Below are 18,796 nucleotides of genomic sequence, written 5' to 3'. Positions count from 1 at the left end.
CTTTTATGTAGTGTGGGCACAATCAAGCGTGCTTTTCATTAAGTCTGCTACTTTAGTGTGATGCTCCTTGTCGGCCATGACCGTAAGTACACACCACTTTTCAAGTCTACACAAGAAGGGCTCTGTTTGGTTGCAAGCAATTACCTGGAACTTACCTTGTGGAATATTGGTAGGTAGTTTTTGCTTGTCAACCAAGTAGAGTACTGGTAGGAGGCATCATTACCAATATATAGATAGAGAAAAAAGTAAGAGAGAGAGAGAGAACATCATTACCAAAAAAATCCAAGCAAAAAAATCACATTTTTGCAGTCCTTTGCTTGTATTTTGTTAGTAGAAGACATGGGTGACATGTCACTGCACAAGGAGGATTCATTCGTCTAATGCCAACCAAACATAGCATATTGATGATGTGGCACCCAAAACTCAAGTAAAACTGGCGGCTACAAAAGCCAGGCTTTTGCGCAACCAAACAGAGACTTCTTTCCTATTTTACGAGGAGATCACTTGACCACTACTCTACCAAGACACAGGTAATTAAAAAAAAACTAAATGGGTTTGTGAGAAAATAGCATTTGATTGATTCTACGTTGAAACATGACACCTGGATGGTCACATGTGATCATCATAGCCTAGAAAACTAAGCTAAGTTAATTGGGCGTGATCGACTAGTCACAATGGGGCCCCCTTCCCGTCCTGTTGTGCCACAATCCAAAAACAAAGATGATCCCGTACATCCCCAGAAATACAGAATTGATTGCACCTTTCTCGATTGTACCCTCGAAAAAAGTTCTCTAAAGACTGGCTAACTCTTTTTCCATAACTTTATTTTGCAAATTTGAATATTTCTTTGTTTTTGAGGAAAATTTAGAACTTGTTTGGTAAGCATGGAAAATTGTTCCTTGGATTAGTTTATTGTTTTTCTTTTATGATATTTATGAGCTTTTCCGTATGTCCTAACTGCTCTTGCAGACTTTGGATACATAAATTATCAAGATCAATCTTCTCATCAAAATCAGGTCCATATCCCAGTTTTGGCCTTCGTTGAAACTGAAATTTCTGCCGAACTTCGGCAAAAAAAAAAAATTAATTAATCGTTTAGGAAATTCGACCGAAATTTCATTATAATATTATTTTTATAATATATCCGATTGTTGGTCATTATTTCTTAGTTTTCTAATCTTCTGACCATGATAAGAACGTGTAGGCGATGTAGCTAGATTTTCTTTCCTTTGTGTGGTGCTCCTTGCTTGCCACATAAATCTCAAATATGAATTATTGCATCTTTTTCTCCTTACTTTTCTTCCTGTGTAAAATTTGTTTTACTCATAAAAAAAAAATTGTTTTACACCCATTTTACATCAAAAGAATGATCCATTACTTGTTTTTCCCCACTGCAAGAGGCTCTCTGTGCTAAAAAAAACAGAGGCGTTTTGAGTTCATAGTGATCTAATCTTGCTTTTTCTGAAGCACAATTTGTTAGCTCGTTGCTGCTTTCTTTGGTTTTTATCTTCAATACAGGAAGAAGGTATGGCAGATCTATTACTGTCTCCTCTTGTTAAAACAATCGTTGGCAAATTGATGGATTCAGTCATACAAGAGATTACATTACTATGGGGTGTTGATGAAGAGGTCGAAAACCTATCCAGCACATTATCTGCAATTCAAGCTGTGCTTCAAGACGCTGAAGAACAGGAAGCAAGCAGTAATGCAGTGAAAAATTGGCTTCGGGAACTTAAGGATGTTGCTTACGATGCAGATGATGTAGTGGACGAGTTTACAACTGAAGTGCTCCGATCAAAATTGGAAGGAAATATCCAAACCAGTAACAGGAAGCAGGTGCGCAGCTTATGCTTCTCTTGTTTTACTTCCAACCCAGTTAAGTGTCGACATGAGATAGGACATAAGATAAAAGAAATTCGGGAGAGATTGGATAAGATTGGACAGGATAGGCATCACTTTCATCTGAAACAAGGAGATGCAGGGAGGCGGCGTGAAACAAAAAGGCCACCACAGATGAGCTCGGTAGTAGATGAATCAAAAATATGCGGCCGGGTTAACGATAAAGAGGAGATAGTAAAATTGTTGTTGGATGAATTTGCATCATCATCATCAGCGTCGTCATCGTTGTCATCCAAGGATATCTCTGTTGTTCCGCTTGTCGGCATTGGGGGCCTCGGAAAGACAACTCTCGCCCAGTTTATTTACAACGATAAACAGGTGCGAGATCATTTTCCAGTTCGAGGATGGGTTTGTGTCTCTGAAGATTTTGATTTGTGTAGAATAACAAAAGCAATCATTGAATCAGTGACAAAGAAATCTTGTGATCTTAACGAAATCGACCCACTTCAAGTTAGGCTCAAGGAAGAATTGAGTGGCAAGAGATTTCTACTCGTCCTAGACGATGTATGGCATGACAATCCTAATGACTGGCAGAGGCTACAGTCCCCATTCAGTTTTGGGGCAAAAGGGAGCAGAATTCTAGTTACTACGCGGAGTTCTAGAGTTTCTAGAATCATGGGCACAATCCCCGCCTATAATTTGGGTTGTTTAGACGAGGACGACGGCTGGTCCTTGTTTACACAACGGGCATTCATAGTGGGAAGCTCAGATGTATCTTTGAACTTAGTAGGAATTGGAAAAGAGATTGTGAAAAAGTGCAATGGCTTGCCTTTGGCAATAGAAGCTCTTGGAGGTCTCCTACGTTCAAATACTGATGAGAACAAGTGGAAGAATATCCTTGAAAGTGATATGTGGGAAATATCAGAGATGAAAGATGATATTATTCCAATATTAAAGGTTAGCTATGATCACTTACCTGCATGTCTGAAACAATGCTTTGTGTATTGCTCGTTGTTTCAAAAGGATTATGAATTTGCCAAGGACACTCTAATCCAACTATGGGTTGCAGAAGGATTTATCCAACCTGAAGGAAGGAAGCGATTGGAAGACATAGGTTCTGATTATCTTGATGACTTGACATGGAGGTCGTTCTTTAAATATTCTCGAGGGTCTTACAAGATGCATGACTTAATTCATGACCTTGCACGATCCATTTCTGGTGATGAATACTTCAGAATAAAAAGTGTCGACTCTTGGAATATCGCTGCAAAGGTTCGTCGTGCATCAATATGGCAATGCAATGAACACTCACGAATTTTCGAGTCCTTTCATGAATCTGAGAGGCTGCGCACATTTCTGCTACCGCCAAGGTACGAAACACTCACTAAGCAAGTTGCTCATGATTTCTTCCTAAAATTGAGATGCTTACGGGTGTTAGATTTGAGTCATATCTGTGTAAGAGATTTGCCGGATTCTATTGGAGAATCAAAATATTTGAGGTACCTTGATCTCTCTTTTACGACTATTGCAACCTTGCCTGAATCAATAGGTAGCCTCTATAATCTGCAAACACTGAAACTTTGCTATTGCAAGCAACTTGCTGAGCTACCAAAGTCCACCAGCAACCTAATTAACTTACGGCATCTCGCTTTGGAGGGTTGTAAGATTTCTACGCCACCGGAACTTGGGAAATTAATAACTCTTCAAACACTGACTATATTTGTTGTGGGCAAAGAAAGTGGATGTGGAATAAGGGAGTTAAAGAACTTGACAAAGTTGAGGGGAACTATTCACATTTCAAATTTAGAGAATGTGATAGATGAGAACGAATGCAAGGAAGCCAATTTGAAGAAGAAAGAGTACCTTGATAAGTTGACGTTGGAATGGGGAAATAATAATCCACGAGGTGTTGCAGTTGATGAGGAGGTACTTGAAGCCCTCGAACCTCACTCCAACCTCAAAACCCTAAAGATTTTATCATATGGTGGTGTTAGTTTCCCCAGGTGGATGATGAGCGGTAATTTGACGAATCTGAACACTGTTAGTCTCATTCAATGTTTGAATTGCCAACAGCTTCCACCCCTTGGGCAGCTACCTTTCCTCAAGAAGCTCAAGATTAATGGAATGGATCGATTGAAACATATTGAAGGTGAGTTTATTGGTGGGTCCAATAAGGTTATTAAGGGTTTTCCATCATTGGAGGAGTTAGGGCTGGTAAACATGCCGAATTTGGAGGAATGGTGTGGAGCAAGGGAAGGGGACATGCCATGCCTTGGTACACTAAAAATATCAAATTGTCCTAAGCTGCAGAGATTTCCCCACCTCCCATCCATTAATAATTTGGAAATAGGAGACTGCAACGAGAGGAGATGGTATTGGCCCCTGGATTTCTTCAACCCTTAACCGCACTTGAGAAATTGGAGGTCACTTACTGTAATGAGTTGGTGTCTTGGCCAAAGGAGGTCGGGTTGCATAACCTTCCTTCTCTCCAAGATTTAAATATTCAGTGGTGTCGTAAACTCGAGTCATTGGGAGACGATGAGGAGGGCCTTCCCATCACGCTTAGATCTCTACAGATATCCAACGGTTGTGGTAGCCTCAAGTGTATGCCTACAAGGGGGCTAGGGAAACTGAGTTCCCTCCAACATCTGGACTTGGTTACTCAATGCTCATTCTTGCCAGAGGAGGAACTGCCCATCACTCTTCAATCCCTTAAGATATTCTCATGTTCTAATCTCAAATCCATGGCCAAGGGGATTTTCAGCAACCTTACGTCCCTCAAAGTCTTGGAAATTAAAAATTGTCCGCAATTGGAGTCATTGGTAGGCGAGGAGGAGCTACCCACCGCGCTTACATCTCTCAGGATCGTCGACTGTCCTAATCTCAAATCCCTATCCAAGGGGATGCGTAATAACCTCACCTCACTCGAAGCATTATATATTTATAACTGTCCACAACTAGAGACATTGCCAAACATCATAGGCCTCCGTAGAATGATAATTATAAAGTGCCCTCTAATGCAGCAGTTTCCAGAGGGAATGCTCAACATGCTTACATATCTCCTTGTTGATAATGTTGAGATCTTTTCTAAAAACCTTACATCCTTCCAAACCTTGTATATTTCTCAATGTTCACAACTCGAATTCTCTTTAAGCATGCTACTGCCCCCTACGCTAAAAACCCTCGGTATCGATTCGTGTGATAATCTGAAATCCCTGCCCAAGGGGATGTTGAAGAACCTCACCTCCCTCAAAACATTCAGGATTGGTCGGTGTCCTCAACTCCTTTCCTTGCCGGAGGAAGGGCTGCCCACTACGCTTCAGGAATTACATATTGCTGGCTGTCCGGAAGTAGAGAAACAGTGTCAAAAGGACGGAGGCCAATATTGGCCCAATATCTCACACATCCCCAAAATAGAGATAAATGGCTCGAGGGTTTGAAGACTACTCTGGAGAAGGTACACGACTGTCTCTCCTCTTGGCTTTTGTTTTATTTATTTTCATCTTGCATCTACCCCTCACACACAGACATTTATTGGAATTTCAAGTTCATAAAGAAAGTGCACTTATCCATGAAAAATGAAAACGAAAAAGACAAAGCAGGTTTAAATGCTTGCTTTGTTGGTATGTCTAGGGTGAGATATTTTAATCTAAAATCAAATTCAAAATTAGTTGATGTGATGCTAGTAGAGCTCTTTGTTCTAGTTCTATGGATTAGGATGGAACACCATGATACTACACCATGATACTGGAAAAGACATCTACTCAAACAAATTATAGATGCCCAAACAAAATTCTGTCTTACATGGTTCGAAGTAGGTTAAATGTTTTTCTTTGTTGTATGTCTGGATTGAATTTTTCTTCTCTAAAATCAAATCTGACATTAGTTGATATGATGATAGTAGAGTGGGTTTTACATTTTTCTTCATTTATTTTCAAATTTAGTTACCTAGTAGTATACAATAAATTGTTACCTTTTTTTTGAAACAAAAAGAATCCCAACTAGGATGAATTTACAGCGTACACATTGTTGAATTTAAGCACTGTTCAGGCTGCTTTGGTTCTTATGTGAGTTCTTTTTCTTTTCCTTTAGTCGCTTTGTGCCTTGGTGTAGTTTTTTGTTTTATTTTTCTCTGTTCTCCTTTTTCAATTAGTTTCAGCTTATCTAAAAGAAAAGAAGTGTCTATATTAAGAATTTGATCAATGTGTGTAACTATGATCCATGCACAGTTAACTTTAACTAAGTCAAACAAGCCAACATGGATTTGTATTGAGCTTTCTACTCATTGGTTGTTCCTTGTCATCATTCATTGTATAAGAAGATGGAGTGGTGTCTAAAGGATTTTCTTTTGCATTTATTACAAGGATTCTCTTTTCAATTTATTACACCAACTTCTATTAGAAATTAGCATCAACATTGAAATAATTTTCCAATTTGCTTGTACCTCTGTTTCTATCTCTCCCTCTTTCTCTCTCACACACATATTGAATTTTTTTTCTAAATAAGAAAAATTAAAAACACAGACATGCAAACACACTGGCATATTTACTTCTTTTTTGTTAAACACACACCCACACACACACAGGTTAACTTAAAATGCTTCATTGGATCTTTCTTAGTTGCAAGTTATTATCGCCCTAAACTTTCTCCAATTTATTTCAAAATCTCGTCTACTCTTTTAGTTTGGGCCTTTCAAATAAAGAATCATAAAGAGGTTGGAGGTTATATTCTAGCTTACCTACCCAAAAAGAAAAAAGAATGATCCCTACCTATTTCCATTTGTTTTCACTTCTCCATCATTTTTGGATGCCTTTATCCATTCACCGAGGTTAGTCAAAAGTCTCAGTTGGGACCAAATGTAATTCGAAAGACTGTATCTATCCTCAGTGGACTCGGGGAGGAATCCAAAATGTTTGTAACCTCAGTAACCACTTGACTCCTCATTCCATCTTTCTTTGAGTTACGACCAATATAGGCTTTCGTATGAAGCGTCATTCGTCTCTCCGATCTCTGGGCAAAGTCAATCTGTCGGAGCGGTTTCGAATGTTCAATCAGCGATTTCTTGTGCAAAAAGAATAAATGTGGGACTGTGGTTTTCGGATTCAGAATCAATACAATACAGTAGACAACAAAATGTTAAGCTTTTACCTCTTCATTGTAAAGAATTTCCTTTTGGGGGCCCATTTATGAAATAATATTATGCTAGAATAAGCTTATTATTTCCTTTCATCTAAACTCAAACCTATATTAGATAGTTTCTACAGACTGAACATGTTTCAAGTCAATTTTGTTGGGAAAAGTTTATTTCATCTTGGCATTCATATCGGTTCTATATTTGGATTTCAATCCAATGACCAATTTACTTTTGCCAAATCGCAAGCTTGTTTTGGATTTTGCTTGAGTCTAAACTATCATCCACCCTATCCGGTAATATCAACTCATCTTGCAACATAGGAGGAATATTGTTGTTCTTCTCATAGTTCTTTCATATTCAGTCTAGATAAAATTTCCTTGAAGCTGTGATAACAAACTTTTCATAAAGAAGGAAGTATTCCTTTACTCAAACCTTCAAATTCCCAGACCGTCTTATCATTTTTGGTTCACGACGATGACTTTCTATCTTACTCAACAATGATATCCTTGTTGCATTTTGATATTTCGTATACTATTAGAATCAAAATCTTGGGTTTTAACTCTCTAGTTTTCCTTTTGGAAGGAGGATTATAGCATGATCCCTACATATTCAAAAATGAATTTATCTAACATAACAACACATAAAATTAAGCTTCATTACAAGGGACCAATCATTCTTTTTCCACATTTGTCTACTGATCTCAGCTTTAGTGTAGATACTTGATAGGTCGATGTATTTGTTTCATCTACTCCATTTCTCAGTCCTTTTTGTTTTTTTCTTCTTCTTGTTTCATGGAAAGACTCTAGCCTAAACACCTCTTAGCAGCATTGCTTCTCATACTTTTTTAGTATCAGATTCCAACTCATCTTCCCTCTTTCTTTAGTAGCTCTTTCCTCAAATTATTTCCTCCATAAAAAGATTGAGTTCAGCTTCTTACTGATCAAGAGCCCTCCAGTTGACGAATCGGTTTAGAATATGGGTCTTCCAACACATCTCAGTTTCCTCCTTGACTTCCTTTTGAGGTAGATAAGGTTCCCTTTTATCTTTCTTGGCACATATCATACTTTTATAAATCCCATTTGAAATAGTCAATCCTTAAGAGCCCAACATGAGAACAGGATTGCTGCAACTTCAAATAGCTAATAGGAACCTGCCTATCTAGAACTCAAGATTGATGCAAAACTGATGCAAATCAGAAGTAAACACAACATCAATTGGAACAATAAAGTAGAGAGATTGAAAATCTTAGAAAGTTTTTTAGAAATTGCCCACTAAATAAAAAATTCCAAAATCATGAACTTTTTTTTTTCATGGAAGCACTAAAGAAGATCCACTAAAATAAGTAATCATGAATTGTTCGTATGTAAAAGGTTCCAAAACAATTAACTTCTTTCCCATAGCAGTAATAGAACTGGTCCATCAAAAAGAGTAATTATGAACTTTCTACTGAAACCTTACAATGAAGTACGTAGATAGTACTTGTACAAAAAGCATCTTCTAATTTCTAAAGCATAACTTTCTAGTCCCAGACTGATAGTCCTTTCTAAATAAACCCAAAAAAATCTCCTTTGTACTCTATATCTGTTGAAACATAAGTAATTAATAATATTCTTTACCTAAAAAAACTCAAAAAAGAAAAAAGAAATTGCTAAAATAAAAAAACTACTAAATTTTGATTTACCGACTTTCGGGAAACAATTGATGACTATTTCTCCTATTACAAGTTCGACACAAATTCAAAGCTATCCGAATACGAATCGCTACAACATTGGTAGAAAACACAAAGTAGGATGTGAAGGCGATAAATTTAATAACAATGTTAATGGTAAAATAGCATTTAACACTACCCAAAAGTTGAAGGGAAGATAGGCTTGTCTTCCATTCTATATTTCTCAAAATTACCAGTTTTAAAGCTTATAAATATAAAATGTCATATCAATCAAAAGTTCCTTGCATGAACCAACTACCTTATCTTATACATGCTAGAATTAAAGACTTCGAACAACTTACAAAGCATAGCAAAATATGAAACGTAAGGTTATGCAACCTAGGAACAACCTGCAATGCGTGGAAAATTCAAATATTGACCGCATTCAACCAAGAAACAATCTACAGTGCATAGAGAATTCAATGTAGTCAACTTTTGGAAAATGCAACTATCATAACTACCCATTTAGGCCCCCAATATGTTATCGAAGAAGATTGACCATTATTCTTTTCTCTATTAAAAATGCCTCCGTTTTATGTTAACTTCCTCTCTTTCTTTCATTCTTTTCAATTTTGTCCTCTTTTATCATGGTAAATGGAAAATATGTCCCCCTGTGAACCATATGACTTCTATTCTTTGGATGACATCACCCCGCAGTTGGAAAGAAATTCGCTCTTGATAATTCATTCCACTCACCACCATGGAACTCCATGCAAGTGAACAACTTCCCAAAAAACAAAAGTAGCTTGCATCACAAGCCATCCAATGAGACTATTTTTTGCCTTGAATGTCTCCTTCCATTCATCACCCGACTTGATTTGGATTTGATCTAGCCACTTCGTAGTTTGATTTTGTAGAACATTGTGCACTAGTGAGCATTTCAAACATGTCATCTAACTATGTCTCTACATGCTTTTTTATTACCCTTTAGTGGAATATTTTAGTTTTTTGGTAATTTCTACTGTAGAAAATACATTGTCATGCTCATTAATAGAACAAAGAAAAATAGATTATTCTCCCCTCTACATGATTTCTCTCCTCTCCTCTCCACCCCACCCCCTCCCCACGCACCCCCTCTCACTCTCTTACATGATTAAAGAAGAAATTACACAATACCAAAGCTTAGGGATCAAGATCCCTTAATAAGGGATTGAGTTTAAATTCCTACTAGATATACATATTTCCTTTCTTCTTACACCCATCGAAGCCATTGTTTCTTCTACCTGTCCTATATAGTTCTCAATTCTATCTTCTTTTCAAAAGCCCAATCCCTCTCAGTCTCCAAAAATGGCACACAAACACTACTCTCCTCTTTAAAAATTTTACTCATAAGTTTTGTTGTTGTCTAACAGTAGACTTTGCCAATAAATCATTACTATGAGTACAAGGTCATTCAATTCTTTATTATTTAGTTCCTTTTTTTGAATGCCCATTATTGTTTGAATTATTTACTTGTTTAGATATTGCCTCAATTGAACATGACAGTGAAGAATTTTCAACTTATAGTTTTTTACAACTTTACCTTCCATGACTTTATTTCTCTGGATTTTTATGTTTATGTACTCAAGCTAAGAAATAAATCTAAGATGTTCCTAATTGACCTAAACTTCAAGTAATATAAATGCCAACTTACATGCTAATCTTTTCATTTCAGGTTAAGCGAAATTGGTGGGCACATTCTCTCATTGTTAAATCAAAAGGCAGAATATCTATATTTGCAGCCTTGAACGGATATTGAACATCAAGAAGTCCAGAATGTAATATCCAATAGGTACCTTCACACAAACATACCTATGGTTGGTTAGTATGCAAATCATGATTGCACTTGTTTCAACAACAAAGATAATGTTATATTGGTTTTAAGATTTGGAACTCCCTAAAGGAGTCTCATCGACTGACCTATGACTGAATATATGAAATGAAAGCATATGTGGTTCCTTTTTTAGCACAAAAACAAGTCTAGAGAGTTGGATTACAATATTCTTAATAGCGGCCATAAATTCAAAGAGCCAACAATGAAATCGTTAGCAATTCTATTTAGAATGCCTCTAGATGTACAACCCGAGCTGATTTTTGAAGCTCCATCTTTGTTAATATTTTTTTCTTTTTCTTCGCTAGAGTGCATTGTGGGTAACTTTCTACTATAGCTTCCATGCTAGTAACTATATTAATCTTTTTCTTTCTTCTGGGTAAGTGTGGGCAACTTTCTACTATAGCTTGCATGCTAGTAAGTATTTCTTCTGGGTCAGTGGGCAGGGATTGCAGTGCAAGGTCACTGGATCAATCCTTAAGTCTTAAAATCATTGAAAGACTGATGCTTCAGATGCAACAAAGCAACTGTAGCAACTTTTCAACACTAAAACCATATTTTTTTCCTGTCTTAGCAATCTTACTGCCTGGGCCCTTTGTACTATTCCTCTGTTGACACTACCGCTGATTTATCCTCTATTGTACGTATTACATGCTATGAATTTAACAGCTTGCATCATTTGATTGGGAGGCTCCCCCCTCCCCCCTCAATGATTACTTGGTGTAGAAATCTGACGAACCTAATTCGATGTTACGTCCAAAAGTAACATTAAAACAAGTATAATGATAACACTAGTGTTTTATGTGGTTTGAAAATGGTGCCTACATCCATGGGAGAGACCACGATGTTCTATTATGTGAGAAACAAATAAACAAAGATTACAATAGATTAATGAAGTAGATTGGGAGGCAAAGAAAAAGGATGGGCTTCGTAGGCTGGAGGATTGGATTCTAAGAGAAGAGGCCTCGGAAAAATCAAACTTGAATGAAGAAGACCAAGCTGTCAATGAGAGACCGTGGAGTGCTTATCTACACTTATTCTATCTATAACAAATTCATTTCAACATCCTTCAACCACATTTGTACATCTACTAAAGATATTGCAAATAGGCATAAAAAGAGAGACCGTGGAGTGCTCTTCACTGAGCATTGAGAACACCCTCCACTTCCAGTAGTTTGTGGGAAATTTCAGGGGGGATGTTTTTTCTATTCCCATCCGCTACATCTATCAAAGTAGTGAAAGCTTTAGCCATTCTGTGCTGTTGTGACGCTTCAAGCACTACTTTCCTGATGGCAGATTTTTCGAGATTTAGTTTTTTCTTAGGTCCTGTTCGTTTTAGATTGCGACAACCGATTGTGAACCTCAAGCCTATTATTGGACTCAAAATCAAATTTAATTTTGAGTCCAAGAATCGGTTTGGGGTTCACAGTCGGTTTTCGCAATCTAAAACGAACAGGGACTTAGGCATAGTGAATTATAGAGTGGTTAATACTATGTAGTCATCTTCTTTGTGGATGGGAAGCTTTTTCTGTTACCGTCTTTCCTCGGACATCTTGTTCCATTTTGCTATAACTCAAGGTTTTATGTTCAGATGCTATATTGTTATCTTTAAAAAGAATAATGCAGTGTAGGCAGATGGTTGCATTCAGAAAGATTTCCAGGTATGAGTCGTGATCTTGAGTTGAGTTGACATGGCTAGTCACCCTACTGAATACAATGGTTACAACACATTCTTAAGTATTGGATAAAACTAATTTTGCGTAAAATAGGACAATAAATTAGATACTACAAATTATTTTTTGAAGTTAGTTTGGAAACTTGAGGGCTAGTAACTCCATGTTCTCCAAATCAAACAAGGATACGGTCTAGGACAACTGTCAAAGGTGTTAGGACCACTCTTCACAACTTTATTAGGCAATATGGATCCCAATTGTTCCAATACTCGGGCATATGGGTGTTTGGCACTATGGGTGAATGGAGCTGGCTTTCACTTTGTAATTTCTAATATTCGATATTGACTTTACTTTCAAGGAAACATTACTGTAAATAAAACTTTTCTGCATTAATACTAACAGAAACAGAGAATCTGTATGAATATACTAAAACAAAATGCATAATAGTGAGAGGCTGCAAATTTAGAATATCAGAATAATTTAGTGACATTCATATTATTGTTAACCTACCACTGAATAACATCATAAGTAGCGAAACACTTTGATTATATTGCCTGCAATGTAACACTGAAATGTATTGACAATGTCATATTCTTGTATATGAGTGCAGAGCAATATATTAAAATGTTGTCCATGATTACTTATATTATTAGGCTGCATCAGTAAACAGAATTTGAAATTCAAAAAGTTGAGAATTTGCTAATTACTGCCTCTACATATTGCCCATACCAATGTCCTACTGACAAGTAGAAAACCAAAGAAATCCAGATGCCAAACATGCAATCCACAAACCAGAGAGTTGCGAAGAAAATGTTTGCATAACTTATTAAATGTCTTGCTCCTAATGATAGTAATTTCAGTACCCAATAGCTTAAGTGTTGCTGCTTCAGGCATCTCTCAGCTGGTGTGTTCTGTTAAAGCATAAGTTTGAACTTGAAGAGGACCCTATTGGGTTGTTGTACCCTGAAAATTGCTTGGTTTACGATTTGAGGTGGACTCTTAAGTAATAATATAAGGGAAATGACAATACTTTGTTGTACCCTGAAAATCGCTTAATTTACGATTTGAAATGGGAGTACTTGGTCTCTACCTCTTCTTATAAGTTAGGCATTTCTCTTGACTCTATCCAAATTCTTGAGTCACGGGATTAGCTAAATTAAGATATGATCATCGTTTATGATCCACGGCTCACTCAATTAGAGCCCTAACTACTTCAATGGAATAAGCTCCAAAGACGCTTTTAATCGTTGTGCTGGGACAATCTAGTCGATGGTTCTCCAGTCATCTTGATGAGGAATTTAGCTATGACACCCACTGACCTTACATTATGAGTACTGCTGTATCGAAGCCAATGGGAAGATCAGTCCCAGGGCTCAATCTAAGTTGCTAGCCAGGGTCAAGATGGCTGAAGGGGTTGTCATGAAGATTTGTAAGGAATTGTAGGATCCATAGCTGGAAATAGTGCTGGGAACCCGGAAAAAATGGGAAGATAGTTGCAAGGAAATCAGATTCCATAGCTAAGAGAACAAAATCACTTGCACATGATGAAACTCTTTTTTCCTGACAACCCCAACCGCCACGCCCCACCCCCAACCCACCCACCCACACACACATAGATAGTGATCCATTCTCGTACTCCGTTTCAAGAAATTCAATATAGATGAAGGACTGTTAAAAAATCTAGACAAGTTGTATCCATATGGCCTTTCTGAAAAAGTTGTGAATCTTGAAGTCATATACCATTAGCTGCCCAATTTCAATTTGAAGGACTTCTGTTCATTTTTTCTATCTCTCCACCTTGTTTGGACCCCTCAAGTTACAATCTTATGAAACTACCAGTTACTCCAAAAGCTTAAGCTGTTGGAGGAGGCAGTATTTAATCTTTTTATACTTTAGCACTCCCCCTCACGTGTGGCCCCTGTTTTAGGGTTGGCCCACACGTGGCACATGTGGCCCCTCTTTTGGGTTTTGCCATTGCATGTGGATTTTGCTATCTAGGAGGTTTGAACCCACCCAGGCATTTGCTATGTTATCATGTGAAACTACCAGTTACTCCAAAAGCTTATGTTGTTGGAGAAGGCAATATTTAATTTTTTTATACTTTAACAAATTTGATGGCTTGAGCCAAGTATTTCATCTTTGGATGCAAAGTTATATTATGGAAGGATTTGCTCCACATCCTTTGAGTTATGGAAGGAGAGGTATACGAGAAGGTTCAAAAAATGTTTCAAGTTATGTCTGATCAAACTTATTAACGATGATGTCTCGGAAATGTCTACAAATACTAAGAAAACTGATGATTTTCTAGGTGTTTGTCTTCCGTAGAAAAAACCACCCATTCAGAATTTAGTTCTTTCCTTGTCTGAGACTGGAAAAAATGAACAATCTTGCAAAATTTGCATCTATCTTTGGGAGATTAAATCTCTCAGAAATGTGCATGTCCATGGGATTGAACAGTACGTCCACCGGATTCAAAATATTCTGTCCTTTTATTATAATTCTCAATATTCCAAGAAAATACGTCATCTTGCTTATACACTAGCCAAAGTCTAATATCTAGTTGGATATATTTGCTCAGCCTTTTTGCTAGATATTATCAAGGACATCAAGAAAAAGTAAAGAAGGCCATATATCGTTTTAATCTTTGCTAATTAATAGTGGGGCTAAATAATTTTCTTATCAGGTGCTTAACTGCCTCTTAGTGTACTAATGCAAAACTTATTTTGAATAGAGATTGGTGGTGATTAAATTCATTTTAATGTCTTTATTGGGTACTTTCTTAAATACAGATAGGTTTACCTTAAATACTCATTATTGTTTGAATGTGTTGTTTAGATGTTGCTTCAGTGGAACATGACTGCATAAAGAATTTGCCGTACTGTAGTTTTTTCTCCAAATTTATATTCCATGAGGTTATTCCTCTGGAAATTCTATGTTCATGTAATATATCTATGGTGCAAATCAGGGATGTATCAATTTGAGCTAAAATTCAACAAATATAAATTCAACTTACATGTTAATCTTTCCATTTCAGGTTAAAGAATTTAGTGGGCACCTATGTTGCATGGATTCAGATTCACGTGTCGAGATCTGACATGGATTCGAGGTTTGGATTCGGCAAATCCCAAAAAGTCGGAGTCGAGATCCATCCAAGTGCAACTGTTGCTTGACTTCTTCACCAATCTCTATTCAAGGGAGATAGGTAATGGGGCCCACCTCTTGGTTATTGCTGTTGGAGATATTGTGATGAACTGCTTTGGGTGTTTAATAAAATAGAAGCTGTGTTTCCAAAGCTTGGAAAGTTGTCCTTGTGTTCTGTTCGTTGGAGTAATTGACTGGTATTTTCAAAGGAAACTGAATGGTACTCTTTTTTTTTCAATAATAACATTCCTCCCATCATTTTGTAATTCTCCCATTGAGCTTAAGGGTGCAACTTGGGTTGAGTCGAGTTGAAGTTTTGCTAAAAAAATGAATTGGAATCAAGTGAATGGGTGAACGAGGTGAAGTGGTATGTCAACTTGGAAGGACTTGTGTTGCTCTCTCAAGTGAATGAACTTTTTTGCAGCTGAATATTGTGTCTCACACTTCTTTTACAGTCATTGGAGACGCCAAGTCCAAGAAGGTGTTGGTCTTGCAGCAGAATGGAATGCTAAATTCTCAGAAAATGAGAAGAAGTATAAAGAGGAGGCGGCAGAGTTGAAGTCACTCATTTGGTGAATTGCCTGCTGGATGGGAGAAGGTCCTGCCGGTGAGGAGTTGGGATTGATTGTTCTTTAACACGCATTTTCAGGCCCCTAATAATTGAAATTTCTGTTATGAACTTATGTAAATACATTGTTTTCTCATCAGCCATTGGCTTTACTTGTTTGCAGACGTACACTCCTAGAGTCCTGCTGATGCTACTAGAAATATGTCTCATCCTGTGAGAGTGACCAACAGAGAAATGCATCCCCGTGGGAAGGTCTCTTTATTCAAGCTTTATGGGAGGGATCAATGATATTGGTGAAGGTGCAGTTGGCCTTAGAGGGTTCTTTTAGAGCCTTACACCAACCCAATAGGGCCGAACGCTCAACGTTGATTTCACTGTGAAAGGTTTACATGAGTATTGGCATAATCCTCAATCTGCAGAAATGCTGTGACTTCCTGTGAGACTTTCTCAGAGGAAAACCAGAGATTTGGTTGTAGAAGAAAAGAAAGAAGTGGAAAGGGCCTTGAAGAATATTAGAGTTTTCGTCTGCCACGGAGACACTGAGCAGAGATACAGAGTTGAAGGTCAGGACGGTTTACGATCTGTTCTATTTGTTTGATTAGATATTTAATTTGCTTTAGCTCATTGATCAATTGTTTATCCAAGCAAGTTTGTTGCTGTAAGTGACTTGCCCCCAAGGAGGAAGACAAGAAAGAAAACCTGCGGAGACTCAGATGATGATATTGGTTTCAGTTTGTTTGATTAGATTTCATTTGATTTTTAGGGCTGCTTGTTTGATGAATTTGAGTTCAAAATTGATATGAACGTGGCAGCAGCAGGAATATTTTTAGCAGTTTTTTAACCTATATGCAGCAAGAGTATTTTTACAGTTTTCTTTTCTATATTTAGTTGGAACTTATTTAGTAGCTTCTTATTTGAATTCTATGTTCGGTAGGAGAATAGAGTGCAGTAGGAAAGTCCCTTTGATAGAAAATAAGTTGTAACCTTCATTTTTGGGCATGAACTAAATCAGAGAATGTTGCATCTCCTGGTTTATTGCAGCCCCTACCTATTCCAGAGCGAGTGTGGACAGATATTTCGATGGATTTTATTGGGGGCCTTCCGGAGTCGCAAGGGAAGCAAGTTATACTTGTAGTGGTAGATCGCCTCAGTAAGTACGGTCATTTCCAGGCTCTTTCTCACCCTATACAGCGCTCGACGTCGCTTAGGTGTTCATGGATAACATCTTTCGTCTACATGGGATGCCATCGACAATTGTTAGTGACCGTGATCCAATTTTCACAAGTGCTTTTTGGAAGGAACTCTTCAAGTTGCATGGTACTAAGTTGTGCTTCAGTTCTGCATATCACCCCCAAACGGACTGCCAGACCGAGGTTTTAAATCGTACTTTAGAAACTTATCTGCGATGTATGACAGGTGATTGGCCACGACAATGGGTCAAGTGGTTACAGCTTGCAGAATGGTGGTACAACACAACCTTTCACTCGGCTACTAAGGTTACTCCTTATGAGGCAATATATGGCCAACCCCCTCCTACATATATCCCTTAAGTACCAGGTGATGCAGTGGTTGCCGCTACTGATACATCCCTTCGTGATCGTGATGCCCTCATACGCCTATTGAGGCATAATTTGCAGTCATCTCAAAACCGCATGAAGAAGTTCGCAGATGCACATAGAACTGAGCGCGAATTTGAAGTTGGGGACTGGGTGTACTTACGTCTTCAACCTTTTCGCCAAACAACGGTGGCAGTACGACAGAATATGAAGCTAGCTTCACGCTATTATGGTCCTTTCAGGGTCTTGCAACGAGTTGGCATGGTGGCTTACAGGTTGGAGGTGCCGGAAGGGTCACGCATTCATTCCGTCTTTCATGTTTCGCTCTTGAAAAAGAAGTTAGGAAGCCATTCAGTGGCTCTGGTAGATCTGCCCCATGTGGATAACGAAGGTAGGGTACGATTGGAGCCGGTGGCTATCTTGGATCGGAAGATGGTTATGCGGGGAAATCGTGCAGTGACTCAAGTCCTTGTTTAGTGGTCAAACACTTATCCAGAGGACGCCACATGGGAATACTTGCGTGACTTGCAACAACAATTTCTAGATTTTAGACCTTGAGGACAAGGTCGTTTTGAAGGGGAAGGGAATGATATGAACGTGGCAGCAGCAGGAAAATTTTTAGCAGTTTTTTTATCCTATATGCAGCAAGAGTATTTTTACAGTTTTCTTTTCTATATTTAGCTGGAACTTATTTAGTAGCTTTCTTATTTGAATTCTATGTTCGATAGGAGAATAGAGTGCAGTAGTATTTTTGGGCATGAATGAAAACAACTATTTTCTTCTATTCTTCTTGTTCTTGAGGAAATCTCCCCGGACGTGAGATTAATTAAGTCTCTCTTCCAAGTGCCATATTAAAAATTTTAATCACTTGATAATCAAATTTCTTTGTTGATTGGGTGGATTTATGATCCCGAAAGAATGATTGTCTGCTTTCTGTTTATTGCATGTAAGAAGTGCGCTTGTGAAAATAGTCATCCTTTAATAAATGCATTGTAAAATAACCAAATTATTACGTATTGAAGGGTATTTAGCCATTTAACAATACAGTAAGTGTATCATGATCACTTATGAAATGATGATGAAGTCACTTTTGTTGCAACTTATTATGTTGATAATTGATGCTTGGCATAATCGGTTGCCATAATCACCATCACTTGTTGTATAATCTGAAACAAACAGGGCCTAGAGAGTTTTTATTTTCTTCCCCATCACTCTGTTATGTTTAATATATATTTTTTGGGAATTGCTAGCGTCCATCGCAGAAGGCATTTCGCGGATGGTCTGTCACATGTCAGACACCCACCTCGTCAATGGAGACAAAAGTTGTTGTCTTTATTCATGAGTTGGCTGGTCTGATATGCGACAGA

The 18,796-nt window shown here is 37.8% G+C and overlaps 3 protein-coding genes across 8 annotated transcripts; all 3 read left to right on the top strand.

Annotated features, from left to right (window-relative positions):
* Nucleotides 1–1,360: 1,360 nt before the first annotated feature.
* Nucleotides 1,361–3,078, top strand: LOC143850933 (putative disease resistance protein RGA3). The gene is made up of 2 exons (XM_077360221.1): nucleotides 1,361–2,796; nucleotides 2,909–3,078. Exons 1-2 carry the CDS (start codon nucleotides 1,528–1,530, stop codon nucleotides 2,951–2,953), a joined length of 1,314 nt encoding a protein of 437 aa, XP_077216336.1. The 5' UTR covers nucleotides 1,361–1,527; the 3' UTR covers nucleotides 2,954–3,078.
* On the top strand, nucleotides 3,019–4,175 carry LOC143850433 (putative disease resistance protein At3g14460). Its single transcript, XM_077359685.1, has 2 exons — nucleotides 3,019–3,988; nucleotides 4,150–4,175. Exons 1-2 carry the CDS (start codon nucleotides 3,019–3,021, stop codon nucleotides 4,173–4,175), a joined length of 996 nt encoding a protein of 331 aa, XP_077215800.1.
* On the top strand, nucleotides 4,032–17,295 carry LOC143850813 (uncharacterized). 6 transcript variants are annotated; one of them, XR_013236066.1, is made up of 6 exons: nucleotides 4,032–5,296; nucleotides 15,199–15,366; nucleotides 15,730–15,912; nucleotides 16,037–16,172; nucleotides 16,257–16,436; nucleotides 16,915–17,295. XR_013236066.1 is itself a non-coding variant. In XM_077360078.1 (2 exons), the coding sequence occupies exon 1, from the start codon at nucleotides 4,209–4,211 to the stop codon at nucleotides 5,277–5,279; it is 1,071 nt and encodes a 356-aa protein (XP_077216193.1). In that variant the 5' UTR covers nucleotides 4,032–4,208; the 3' UTR covers nucleotides 5,280–5,296; nucleotides 10,336–10,383. The 6 variants fall into 6 exon arrangements, 1 of the variants encoding a protein (XP_077216193.1); XR_013236064.1 differs by having other exon boundaries at nucleotides 15,761–15,912; nucleotides 16,037–16,436; XR_013236063.1 differs by having other exon boundaries at nucleotides 16,037–16,436.
* Nucleotides 17,296–18,796: the final 1,501 nt, after the last annotated feature.

This window comes from Tasmannia lanceolata, unplaced genomic scaffold (genome assembly GCF_043159265.1).
Source record: "Tasmannia lanceolata isolate RefF3 unplaced genomic scaffold, GAP_Taslan_0.1 ptg000018l, whole genome shotgun sequence".
NCBI classification, from domain to species: Eukaryota; Viridiplantae; Streptophyta; class Magnoliopsida; order Canellales; family Winteraceae; genus Tasmannia; species Tasmannia lanceolata.
This window is presented reverse-complemented; position numbering and strand designations above follow the sequence as displayed.